This window comes from Uloborus diversus, chromosome 1, assembly GCF_026930045.1.
Source record: "Uloborus diversus isolate 005 chromosome 1, Udiv.v.3.1, whole genome shotgun sequence".
Classification (NCBI taxonomy): domain Eukaryota; kingdom Metazoa; phylum Arthropoda; class Arachnida; order Araneae; family Uloboridae; genus Uloborus; species Uloborus diversus.
Window position 1 is genome coordinate 114,254,359 of NC_072731.1, and position 13,685 is coordinate 114,268,043.

The 13,685-nt window shown below is 34.8% G+C and overlaps 1 protein-coding gene across 1 annotated transcript in view; it reads right to left on the bottom strand.

The window, feature by feature from the left end:
- Positions 1–248: 248 nt before the first annotated feature.
- The window catches only part of LOC129217346 (Na(+)/citrate cotransporter-like), a 54,469-nt gene continuing 41,032 nt past the window's right edge, over positions 249–13,685 (bottom strand). The window contains exons 9-13 of the mRNA XM_054851633.1: positions 12,820–12,927; positions 11,269–11,446; positions 6,399–6,560; positions 4,902–5,039; positions 249–1,060 (exon numbers count right to left, since the gene is read on the bottom strand). Coding sequence (XP_054707608.1) covers positions 860–1,060; positions 4,902–5,039; positions 6,399–6,560; positions 11,269–11,446; positions 12,820–12,927 — 787 coding nt within the window. The 3' untranslated portion in view covers positions 249–859. The remainder of the gene's footprint in view (positions 1,061–4,901; positions 5,040–6,398; positions 6,561–11,268; positions 11,447–12,819; positions 12,928–13,685) is intronic.

Genomic DNA, 13,685 nt, shown 5'->3' on the forward strand with positions numbered 1-13,685 from the left:
AAATTGATGTTTATGAATTTTTAAACTATTCCGGTTTTGACGTTGCTTCGGCTATGATGACACTTTGTTGACAGCCCCAAAGGGGACATGATAGCGAGCTTGGACTGCATTGTTACAAAACTGCATATACATTACTAAATTAACACTTGCAAAAAAAAAAAAAATTATGTTGGTGGGGTATATTTGAGTGTATGATATATCAAACTGTAGAAAAATGGTATTCTTTATAGATAAAACAGACGCTTTATTTCTCACTGACTACCAAATGGAATGGCCTCGAGGGTCACGGATCTGGAAAAAAATTCTGGATTTAGGTCAGTTTGTTATAGTTTTGAATCTTGGTGAAGCGGTTTGACTGCATAAGTCCTAATTTGGCTGCAATAGAGGTCCAAAGTTGCTATGTCTCCTAGAAATGCCAAAAGCACTAGAAATATGTTTCCTTTGAACTTAACCTGTTTTTACCCTTTTCTTGCTATTGCATTTCAGTATGTACTTATTGAGTATATTCACAATATAGAAGAAATTCTCTCCCCTTTGTTGTACCAAAGCTAAACTCGATCAGCATTATCAAGTTAGCCTTGATTGTATTGACAAAAGACGCCAAATGTGTTGTGATAGCAGAAATTTTGCCAAAGCTTCAAGTTCCAACGAAAACAACATTGTATTTCTTGAGCCAAAGTGGAAACTTGGGCAGCCGAACTAGGGCCTATGCTGGGAAACCGCTTTACCTGGGTTCATCTCTTCTTCAGATTGGTCAACATAACTAGAATTTTGTTCAGATCCGCGACTCTCAAGGTCGTTGACAACTGTTTGGTGGTGAGTTTATTTTGATATAATAATCAACTATTTCTTCATTGCATCATGAAATATTCGTACTTTGAGAAGTCATATTTGTGAAAGTGTTATTGTATTTAGAAATTAAATCACTGTCCATTGAAATTTGACTGTTATTTGCCCAATTTGGAAACTCATTGAGGTTAAACATGGCCACTCCAAGTGTGTTAAGCATGAAAAGTTGAACTGCACAGCATACTAGATTCATTACTAGTCCAGGTTTAGCCTAAAAGGAAAAGAAAAATTATCTATACAGAAATCTCATATTAAATGAAAAGTAATATTGTTTTGTATAGAGGGTAGGCAGTAGTTGATCCAGACGACCCTTTTGGGATGGACGAATGACTAATGCAATATATGGAGGTTGAAGGGAATAATGAAAATAAAATTTTAAAAAGTTTAATATTTGTGCATAAGTGTAAGAGTGTTTAGTGGGCATCAGGGGCGTAGCTAAGGCGGGGGGGGGGACAACCCCCCCCCAAAAGTTAGTCTCAAAAAAAAAGAGAAAAAGAAGAGAGAAGAGAAAGAAAAAAAAAAGAAGAAAAGGAAAAAATTCCAAGCAATTATATATATATATATATATATATATATATATATATATATATATATATATATATATAAAAGAAGTACCCCCCCCCCCCCCGAAAGTCGGGTCTAGCTACGCCACTGGTGGGCATTCACCCAAAAATATTTGTTCGGAATGCATTTTTAAACGCTCTTTGGTGGTTAGTAGGAGGAAGAGAAGTTTGAAGGATCCTCTCCGAAAAAGTTTGGAAATTTTAGGATATATTTTCAAAAATACAAGTGTTTGCCATCTTTGGTGGCTTGAAGGAAAAGGATGAGATTAAGAAAATCTCTCCAGTTGCGTCAGTGCCGGATCTACGAATTTTCCGAGGTGGGGCAAAACTTCAAAATGCCGCACCCCTCCCCCAGCGCACACATCCATCTAGCTTTAAATTTTTCTATCAAGTTGCATTTTCCAATTTTTAATAAACTGTAAAGTGCGATATAGTTTGATTAAAAATTAATTTTTACTAAAAATTTTATTATGAATTATTTATTTTTTGTTAAAACGGAGATATACCGTAATTGCTTTTTCGCTGCAAGGGAAATGTCACCCTCAAAATCACAGCATATATTGAATAAGGAATACAAGTAGTTACTGAAAGGAAATGCTAGATTTCAAAAGGGTGCCTTCGGGGGGTTCATGGCACAGCCATGAAATTGTTGAAATTTTCAGGGGAGTTAATTCTACAAGGATTTTATCTTATTCTGGAGACTCTTTCTTGGGGGTTACTCCATAGCATTTGAAGGGATGCACAGTTCCGTCGCTAGGTCAAAAAACTGGGCAGAGGGGGGGGGGGAGGTACGCATTTTTCAACCCCTTAATTGTTTCAAACGCATGTTTCAATATGTAGAGAGAGAGAAGAAAGAGCTTCTGGTTTAGCAGGGAGTCATATTACTTGAATTTAGTACAAACAAACACAACTGCACGTTATATTCAGTGATGTCCAGGGGGAGTGGGTGGCAGGGGAAATTTTTCAAGATTGTTATTCGAAAAACAGTTTTAGGTGATTTATTGTGATATTAATGAAATAAGCGATTGGGGGTTTCAAAATTTCAACTCGAAGTGCACAAATCTGAAGTATTTCAGATTGTGAAAAGAAAAGAGGGGGGGGGGGCCTCCTAAAATATGCCGCCATAAGTAGTAGCACGATGCTTACATTAGAAGTCAATTGATCAACGAGGAAACAATATTTTGTAGATTTTTATTTAACTTTACTGAATGGTTAATGCATATGTTTCAGTTCACTCCCACCAAAAGTGCTTACTAATCTCCTCCGTGACCCCTAAAAACGCTTGTGTACTTTAATAGAGAGTCGCTTGCTACTCGCTGTCCCGTTTTATTGACTTCTTTTGTAAAATATGCAGCTGTTTTTATAAATGACTCTATTATACGTCAATTTCAACTGTCAGCAAAATAAACGAGAACGCAAGAAATTCCACCTACACAATTTTCATCGTATCTGTAAAGTTAAATTTTCTTTGTTTACTTTTGCATTACTTTCTTTTCTTTTTTTTTCTATATTCATATTTTTAATATGTAGCACATGGAGTACTTTCTAGAATTTCTTTGAAAAAAAACCTCTTTTTTTTGTTGGAGGCATCACTCGAATTTGCCGCCCCCCTGAAGTTGCCGCCCGCTGCAAAACCCCCGGCTTGCCCCCCCCCCTTAGATCCGGTTCTGGATTGCGTTTTGATATAAGAGCTGCAGAAAAGCAATTTTAGAAATCTATAATGATGCTAAAGTCAAGGGATTTCGGGGGCTTTCCCCCGAAAAAAATTTCAGAATTGGAAGTCCTAAAAACGCAATTGAAGACATCTTTGACGACATAGCACAAGACATGTAGTTCAGAACTTTTCCGCAGGAACGTTACGATGTAGAAGTGCCAAAAACGCAGTTTTCATCGATCTTTGAATGATGTTTGAAAGATGAGGAAAGAAGGACTTGGGTGCTCTTCTCCGGAAATTTTTCGAAGGTAAAGTCCTGAATTACCTTCAATTGTAGGCCATCTTTTATTACGTTGGAAGGAGGAAAGGGGTTCGGAACTTTCAACCGGAAATTGTTCGAAATTAAGAGTCTTGAAAAAGTGATTGTTTACTATCTTTGATAGCATTAAGGGAAGAGATGGCGTCGGGAGCTGTCTCTCAACTTTTCGATAATGAATCTTCAAACACGCAATGTTAGGGGATCTTCATTGATGTTCCCCCGAAATTTTTTCGGAATTGAAGTCCTAAAAACGTAATTTAAGACCATCTTCAAAGACATTAGGCAAAAGCATGAAGTTCAAAACTCTCCCCTGGGAATATGTTATACAGTCGAGTCCCGACTTACGCGAGGGATGCGTTCCAAGCCCCCCCCCCCTCCCCCAGGAGTAAAACATCGATGTTTTTGTTGAAACATCGAAGTTTTACTTTTAATGTTTTAGGACTATCAATGTTTTGGTTTCGATGTTGATGTTTTTGCATATTAATTGAAAATTATGATAAAATGTGTTCTAATTTTCTTGCTAGGTAATTAACTTTACTTGTAAAGTTGCCAAAAAAAAAAAAAAAATCATTTTTTTGCACCCATTTTATAAGATTAATTTTTCTGTGTAGAGGATGATTTTTGGGAATATCACTATAAGATAGTAGAAGATTAACTAGAGAGTGAGGAAGTGGTCAAAGCTATTAGAAGAAAATGACACTGGTAGTCTGGTGCAGAACTTGCAGTCTGTTTCAAGGCTCCACTTCTTAAACTAAAGAAAATCCTATACGGTGAAAATTATAACTTTAAAAATTCAGAGTTGATAAGAGTTGCTTTAAAGTATTGGATAGTGATGGCAACTTCTGTTCCATCGGAAAGAGATATTTTTCTTACTGGTGGGATAGTCTGCGAAAAGAGAAAGGCTCTTCTGGGGGACAAAGTAAACAAACTTCTTTTTCTCCTAACTGTCATCGCCAATATTTGGGGTTACTTATCGATTTCCACCAACAAGTCGTCCCTCTATTACTTACAATTTGTGTTTAATTATTAACTAACAGTACAACGCATATTTCTTGCTCTTAAAAATAATTGTTAGAAATTTTTTTAAAAAATAATTGGTACAACCTTTTCTCAGCATTTAACTGACTTAAGTGCTATGATACATTTTTTCTTAATTCTTTTTTGATGTAAATTTACTTTTAGTTTCATTCTGTTTGAAAATATTTCCTTATCACTATAACTAGTTTGTATTAATCAGTGATTGCCTTATATTATCAATTTTTGACCTACTATAATACCAAGATGTTGCGAAATTATTCTTATTAAATTATATTCATGATTTGAGGTTCAGTATTTTCAATATATTCGTCTAGGACGTATTCTTTTGTATTGCTTAAATTGTTGTAGAAAATTCAAAAATATATGTTATACATTAATAAAAAGATCAGGAATCAGAATTTAGGAAACATCGGATGTTTTTTGGTCGATGTATCAATACCATCGATGTTTTGCCACCGATGTCACCTCTAATACTCACCATGTCGACAGTCTTCATATTACCACTTTCGAATGCAATGGCATTGGGAGGAGTTGCAACAGGAAGCATGAAAGCGTATGAACAAACAACAGTGACTGGTAGCATCAAAAACAATGGATTTACTCCAATAGAAATAGCCTGCAAATAAATTTTAGTTTTACATTATGAAATCGTACTCTTTGCAAAAAAAATAAAAATAAAAATACATTGTTTTGAATGATCACCTCATTTTTGTCAATAGGAATACAAAAACAATTTTGAATCATTTTTCTTTTTTTTTATTGCAGTCCTTTTTTTTTTTAGTCTGAACCCATTGTTATGGTACCCATGTGGGATCATGAGCAGGAGCTTTCACAGAAATTTTGGGGCCCGTCGCGAATGACTTTTTCGGGGTTCCTCCTCCATCCTTCATATTCCTACATATATTTCTCCCCTTATTCCCTTACTCATATTTCTCATTGTTAACATACAAAACGGTGCTTTAAATCACCGCCGAAAATTCCATTTTTCCGAGGTGGGGGAAAATTTTGGTTCGGGGAGAGGGGGGGGGGGATACTGGATGAGGAGATATTTTCAAAATTGAAGTCAAAAATTGCATTTTTTGGGGAATTTTAGAGAATGTTCCCTCCCAATTTTTTTTCTAAATTCAAGTCACATTTAGTATTTAGGTTATCTCCAAGGAATATTGGAAATCGTGGTTACTCCCGGAAATTTTCTGAAATTGAACTTTTGAAAACGCAATTTTCAACAATTTTCACGATCTTCTTTACAATCCAAGAAAGAAAGACTGTTTTCATATAAATACAAAGAAGGGCACATTTATCTAGGGGATAAGAGCGCATTTATTTTCTAGAAAGGTCAGGCAGGATAGGCCTCCCTTGAAAATACACTCAAGGAGAACAATATACTAAGACATGCTAGGATTGGCAATTTTTTTTAAAGGAATAGTTCTTGGCATGAGCGCCTACATGCAAAATTCTAAGGAAGGGCTCAGATATTTTCCCCATGGAAACCGATTTTAGTACAGATTTAGAGTTATTAAAATTTGACATTTTTAATAACCTATTCATTAATGGCAGGAGAAAAAATTTTTTTTTACATTTTTGCAAAGAAAAAAAGTACTAAAAACAAAGAAAAATCAAATTTCTAAGGGCGCCCCCTGTGCCAATGGTTCTTGGGGGCCCTTTCAGCACCCCAACCTTTTTTTAACTGTGCCCCCCGATTTACCAGTGACTATAGTAACTGTTATTATCGATTTCAAAAAAAAAATTTATAGGTTCCACTACATAGTGCTTTGACTGAACATGAACATTTTATGTCTAAAAATATCAATTTCACTCGTTTAATTTGTGTGAAAGAATCCACTAGTTTTCGCATTTTGGCAGCAAATGAGGGCTAAATAAACGACGAACTAGTTGCTATGGTACAGTTTTGCTATAAAACTAAGAAACGAAATTTCATTGAGATGTAATCTCTGTGGTTCAGAGTGAGACTCACCATTTGGCTAAAAACTGGAAGAAGAATGGTGGCGGATGTCGTGTTCGTAACTATTTCTGTCATCATAGCCGTCATGAAACAGACGATCGCTGCTATCGCTCCTGGAGACAGAACAGCCAAGGACGACAGCTTTTCTCCAAGAAGTTGCGAAAGACCTGATTTCTAAATGAATACAGAAATTTAATCTATCTTAGCTACTTACCAGGGAACTACACGACTTCAGTAATCATGAAAAAAGTTCAAAATGATCGCATTCGAAAGAGCATAGACTTTTTTTTGACTTATGAACTGTGTGCCCTCGCTCCCTCGTTTTCGAGATATGGGGTCTTAAAGTTTTCCGAAATCACAAGAAAAATCGCCAAATTTAAAGACTCGGCAAGAAATTTAAAGCACAGCGCTATTTCATCATCTGCATTTTGCAAGGCATCTCATTTCCGTTTTGGATCATCTGCAATGCGTGTGAAAGAGGAAGATGTTTTGCATTAATCCTTTGCTTGTGCGTGTTAAATAAAAGAATCACCATCAAGCTTATGAAGTGGAAAGTACAGGGTGTCCAGCAAAGGACTCCCTGGTTTAAAAATTAAATATCTCAAAAACAAAGGACGATATTGGAATAAAATAAACGGTATGTTTATTGTGAAACCCATAAAAATCATACACAGGAATTTGGAAATTAGTTTAAAAAATTGCCAACAGGTGGCTCAGCACGCTGTTATAGCAATAGTCTCCATAAATAGTGCTGCGAAGAGGTTGGACGATAATTTTTAGTGCATATGTAAGCATATCTGAGAGGCTAAATGGAGACTTCTATTGCAATTACAGGGTGAAGCGCCACCTGTTGGCAATTTTTAAAACTAATTAAAAAGTTCCTGTATATGAGTTTATGGGTTTCACAATAAACATACCGTTTATTTTACTCCACTATCGTCCTTCGTTTTAGAGATATTTAATTTTGAAACCAAGGAGTCCTTTGCTGGACACCCTGTAGATAGCTTTATTCAGAGGAACGACAACTTTACACCGAAATTAAACGTAAATTTTAGAATTTCTTTCGTGATAATAATACATTTCAGAATATCACTATACTTTAAGTGTGTTAAGTGAATTATTAAGGAAATGTGTTGTAAGTAGTTCTTCATAATCTAAGAGAATTACTATGAATATGTACAAAAAACAGGTTAATTTGAGCTCATACGGTATATAGATAATAAAATGGATAGTGTTGGATGCTGAAATGAAATGGTCATGGATTACGGTATCAGTTCTTATATTTGAAGTGGTAACTTCTTATGGGAGTGTAAATCAATTTGTGACATAACGCGCGTAACGGCGCAACTCTCGTCTGGCATTCCTTTCTTTCGCTCATACGACAGAAGCGCGCATGGCCGGGGAAATTTTGTTTCTTTACTCTTTAGATCAGCCGTAAGCGTTAAGTGAAAGTAGAAAAAGTAATGAAAATGGCAGAAGATGGATGATCGTCGCAACATAACGCAATCTCCTAACGAAAGGTGAGTTTAATAATACAATGTAATACCAATAACATTGTTAACAATATATATATACAAAACAGCATTTAATCTTTAAATTTATTTTCAAAACGAAAACATTTTTGCGATTAGTTTTTCTAAAAATATCTCGCTTCATTTAGGGTTTTGAATTGTGATAAGGTGTAGATATTTTAAACGAACTTCATCCCTGCAGATTCCGCAACGCGGGGGTTGGGGACGGCCGAGAAAACAAAAATAATAAATAAACATTTAATTTGTTCATCACTGAGTAAAATCTAAAATGTTTCGTAAGTTTGAGTGTTTTTTCTGGTAAACGAAATACAGAAACGACGCGTCATTTAATCTATTGTTCTTGCCCTGACATCAAAACTTAGGTTTAAAAGTAGTTTGAATGGTGATCAAAAAATAAAATTATTTTTCATTTAGAGCAATTTTGAAGTCAGTTCTTTTTTTTTTTCTTTTTCTTTTTTCAAAATTTTTTTAAATAAAAATCTAACCAGCAAGCACCTTTCTCTCTTTCTTACGTATTCAAACGTTCAATATTTATTTACAAATCATTATTTCAAGGCTATTCAAATGGAAGTCTGGATTGAAAATGATTATACTAAAACTATTCCATCTTTTAAAAGTATTGTGCAGTTAAAGCGTCAAAATATAAGAGTAGGAGGCGTAGCAGTTTATCAGAATGATCTTGATTGCATAAGTACTATTGTCACTCCAAATATAGGATTACATGTTAATAATGCTACAAGCTTTAATTTGGTTACATAAAACGATATTGGTGAAAGGTGTATAGTGGAATGTCTCAATGAAGCAAAGCAATAAATTATTATTGCCAACATCTATATACCTCCAAACAAAAGTATTTTAAGTATTATTCAATTTATTCATGAACAGTTTTTAAATTATAAACAAGAAGGTTCTGCTTTAGTTAATGAAAATTATTATACAATTCCTTTAATTTTAACCGGAAATTTTAATGTTAATTTTGCATGTCACGGAACTGTACTTGAAAGTCTTTGCAAGATTTTTAGATAACATGCAATGCAAAAATTTCCTATGCTTATTATAGGTACCATAAGCCAATTGTTACTTTCATAGGATTAAATAATGATAATAATTTAATCCTATGAAAATTATCACTTCTGCCGAGCGTCCCGTGACGCAGATTTTTTTTTTAAAGTGATAATCAATACATGAAGTTTTATTGTCCAAATTGTGCGAGGAAAAATGTTAAATTTTTAGTTCAAAATGGAAAAAAATTAAATTTTAAATTCAAAATGGGAAAAAATTAAATTTTAAATTCAAAATGGGAAAAAATTAAATTCTAAAGTGGAAACAACGCATAGTAAGTGTCAATAATACACTGTTAAAACCAGGAGTGTCACAGGGGTAAAGAATTTCACCCTAGGACGAAAAAACGGTGCCTCAAGGTGCAACGGAGGCTAGGAAGTGTCGTCAAGGTGTTTTTGGGTTCCTCGGTGGGTGAACGACGTTAACAAAAGTGATTCAATAAGAGAGCGACTCATTGCGCATGCGCTCTGACTTATCGTCCAACGACAACTTCAGTTTGAATGGCGAACGAAGGAAGTAGCAACGAAATTTACTTTCACATTGAATGAAGTACAAAACTGAAAATTTCGTGGATTAATCTTCAAAATCTCGCGTAATTAAAGGCATTTGATCATATTGTAGCTCTTAGAGCTTTCGAACATATTTAAAGTGTTTAAAGTATGTTGACAACTGCTTATTGTTCCGTTTACCTTATTAAGTATTTAATATCTTGCTATTTATATCCTGCAAAACTATTACCTAAAACTATCTATCAGTACTATCTTGAACAACAACAACATTAAAAATAAAAACGTTTAAATCAGCTGATAATTGAATAGCTAATTCCGGAACAAAAATGCATCGACGTGACCAGCCTATTAACCAATATCTATTTTTTCTCAATGAAATGACTATGTAGTGGAAACGAATAGAGCAGCAAAGGCGGAGGGAAAAAAAACCCGCCTGAAAAGAAATCTCTCACTCAGTGTTTGACTCATGAGTTTCACATCGTGTTTTGGTTAACGTATCTTTCTTAGGCGTTATTGCATGACGCGAATGTAGTTATCGACTCGTTTTTATTTTTAATCTGACAGAAAACTTGACATTGGAAAGAAGTGCTTTTAAATTAGTATTTATCTTGTACGCATAAGGATACTCAAATATCGAATCTTATAATAAGTATTGATATGTTACGCTCGATTAAAATTTTACGTGTTTATGAAACGCTTTTATTTTTCCATGATTCTAATCTAATGTTACCTAATATTTCTGGTTGTTTCGGCAAATGATTGATAAATATCTTCCCTGTTCATTTTCAGTACGGATCATGCAGTAAAAGTTGTCAACAACATATTGATTATTGAGCAATCCAAGTGTAAATATAAGAAAGTTAGTGCACGAACAGACAAATTAAAGTCATGAACACTTCTAAACTATGTTCGAAAGTTGAAATGTGATCAAATGCCTTCGTATATGTAAATCAAAATAAATAAAACACAATTGTATTCAAAAACGGACACAACACGGGGGGGGGGGGGGATCTCTATAGGAAGCAATAAAGGTGCCATTTTTCTCACCTAGGGTATCATCTTTCACCTACGGTGCACGTTGGGTGAAGGGAGCCAGTTTTTCACCCTTGCTAAGGGTGCCGCTGGTCAACAAGCGTTTACCCCTGAAAGGTGCCAAACGCAACCTGTAGTTTTAACAGTGTATGCACTTCAAAATTATCGATATTGTAAATTACATGATAGATAGAGGAAATATTTTTTATTCTTGAGCACTATTAATACAGTCGACGTTCGTTATAACAACCCCTGTCGTCCGAACAACATCTGTCACTATAGGTAAAAGTGGCTATAACATAAATGCACAACATATTGCATGTTATTTATTTATTTTTTAAAATACTGGAATAACTTTTACGCATTTTGTTCCAATGAAACTACAATCACCTATTCATTTCCAGATTAGTGCACCACAATACTCGGATGTGACGGGTCCGGAACTCCTGTGTATCTGCCATTGGATAATTTCTGGAGAAAACTTCTCTCCCCTTCAGCCTCGTGTCTCAATTGCGGAGTAAGAGAGGACTGGTAGTGCCAACCATCTCTCGATGGTTAAACTGGTTATCCTTCTGTTGGAGAAAAGGGTGGACGTCTACCAAGTGTCCCTTGATGAACGTCCATCAGTTCTCGTGCGTTGGCAAGGACGGATGCCGAAAAGCTCCCACGTTAAAGAAAAATGCCAACCATATGCTAGTCACAGCACGTGCGTCATATTATTATACTGTATGTATCGGTATTGCTTACTTGTGCAGCATCAGCCAGGGCGAATCCTCCACCAGCTAGAATAATCACTCCCCACGGAAGCTTCGCCTGAGCTGTTTTCCATTCCAGAATCGGACGACTGCTCCAGTCCCGGATGTTCGACGGGAGGAGGAACATGAGAAAGGCAATCCCGATGGCAGGAACGGAGTCACCAATTTTGCTGTACTCGCGAGCAAAAGAAACACATTAGTAATCATTTAAAATGCACTGGCTAATTACAGAAATCGGAGTAATAACTGAGGTGAGATTTCCCCAAGTGGGAAAAGTGGAATCCTTTTTGGCACAGTTCTCAAATGGTTTCAATCTTTTCTTTCAATATTAGGATGTTAATCGATAGGTAAAATGGCAGTTTGGTCTACCACATAAATGACTGCAATTGATGATTTTTCAGTTTGATGTAATCTTACTGCAGTTACCGAAAGAATCATGAATAAAACAGAAAACAAAATCTTTAAAGAAGGAAATATATATAATGCATTTTATCATCATCTAAGTGTAGTAAATACATCATTTAGGAGGAGAAATATTTCCGTTGGCCTGAAAGTTTGCCCAACAAACTCATTGCCGACATGTACGACCAATGTAAAAAGCTTGGAAGATAATAAATTATTTCTTGTGTTCATATGATCAATAGAACATTTCAATCAATGACGAGTGCATTAATCCTTCTGATCAACACTTACGTTTTGTTTGACTGATCATTTTGATAATTTGATTTAGTTGACAAATCATCTGCGAATACTAGAGCAAATGACTTGTTATGGGCTTCCAACTAGTAACGGTCAAGTGTGTCTTTCTCAAAATAGCATCTTTGAAGAGCCTCCCCATTAATTTGAAACAAAAAGTGAAAAGCCTTTTAAAACGGATAACAAAATAATTACCAAATTCGGCGTTCATAAATACTACGCACATACACTGCTTGTTGTTTCTCTTTTAGGTTGAATCAAATAAATAAATGAAATTAAAATTTTATCTATATAGAGATAAGAGGATTTGTAATCAGTTCTTATCGGTTTGCGTGAGGTAAAATCCACTTTTTTTCATATTTAAAAATAAATAACAAAATTTGTACAAAAATACAGAAATGGATTATGTGTTTCAAAGCCAACATGAAGTCAGGCTATTGCTTTTTCTGGTCCACTCTAAATGGCAGGCCTTATTTAATTAGTAATTTCTAATCAGTAATGAAATGCACTCAAAATGCACCATGTGACGAAATGAGCTGTCAAATAAGTGTAATTTTCAACAAAACGATGTATCTAAGAAGTGATATCTACGCAATGCAGAAAGTGAACTGAAAACATGCGCCATATATAAATTTTAAACTTTCGAGAAACTAATAATAAAAACAAAGTAATAAGCATGATATGAATCCACAATCTGAATCATAGATGTAGTATCACTATACGTAGTTAATATGTAATTTATGTATTTAAAACTACGTCTATGGTCTGAATTTATACCGAAAAACATTTTTTTTAAACTAACTATAATGTGAGATATTATAAAAAGCTATTTTATATTTTTACTTACGTGTCGGAGCGCATGGCTCCTGCCCAGCCGGTTATAAATTTCGGATCCCGGAAAATCCACAAAACAACCAAAATAACAAACAAAACCAGAACCTGTGCTTCATGCGACCTTGAATGAAAAGTTCAAAAAGTAAGGAATGTGGGAAACAAATCCAAATACATTAAAAATTACGGTAGTTACTCAAATTCAACGATTATATCTTTACAGTGTCAGAACAACATCAAACTAAAAACATGTTTCTAGTATGGTGTTGGTCGGAAAGGGGTTTAAATTTCTCAGCCAAATATGATTAGCGCAATGTTACTCATTCTGATGAGACTGCAAATTAAATTAACTGGAAATTGAGTTAAAACATGTTTTAATTCAACCATACTTCACAATGGGGTTGTTTCCTTCAGTCAAAAGTAGTACTTTTAGTCACTGAAATTGATGGAATGAGTAAAAAGAAAAAAGACCCAGAAAATACATCCATTTTCCCAACAGTTATTTTTTAACTAATTTTTTAAAATGTCCGATTTTGAAAAAAAGGCGTGGTCTTTATGACGTCACAAATGATGCAATTTGGTGCATCTTTCTACCACGTTTCCACGTTATGATAATCAAGAAGCGAATTAAATATTGCGCTCTACGCTTGCTATCAACCATATCGTTGCCAATACACGTGAGTAAAGATGCGAATTAAATATTTTTCTCCGTGAAAATGGCCATACTGAATGGCATTTCATCACTTGTGACGTCACACGACAAAAACGTAAACAATGAAAACTCACAGATTTAAGTAATTTTTTAAAAATATTAAACTTGAACAAATTATTTAAAAAATGGTCAGATCCTATATTTTTAAGCATGCTCTCTCAGAAAAAAAT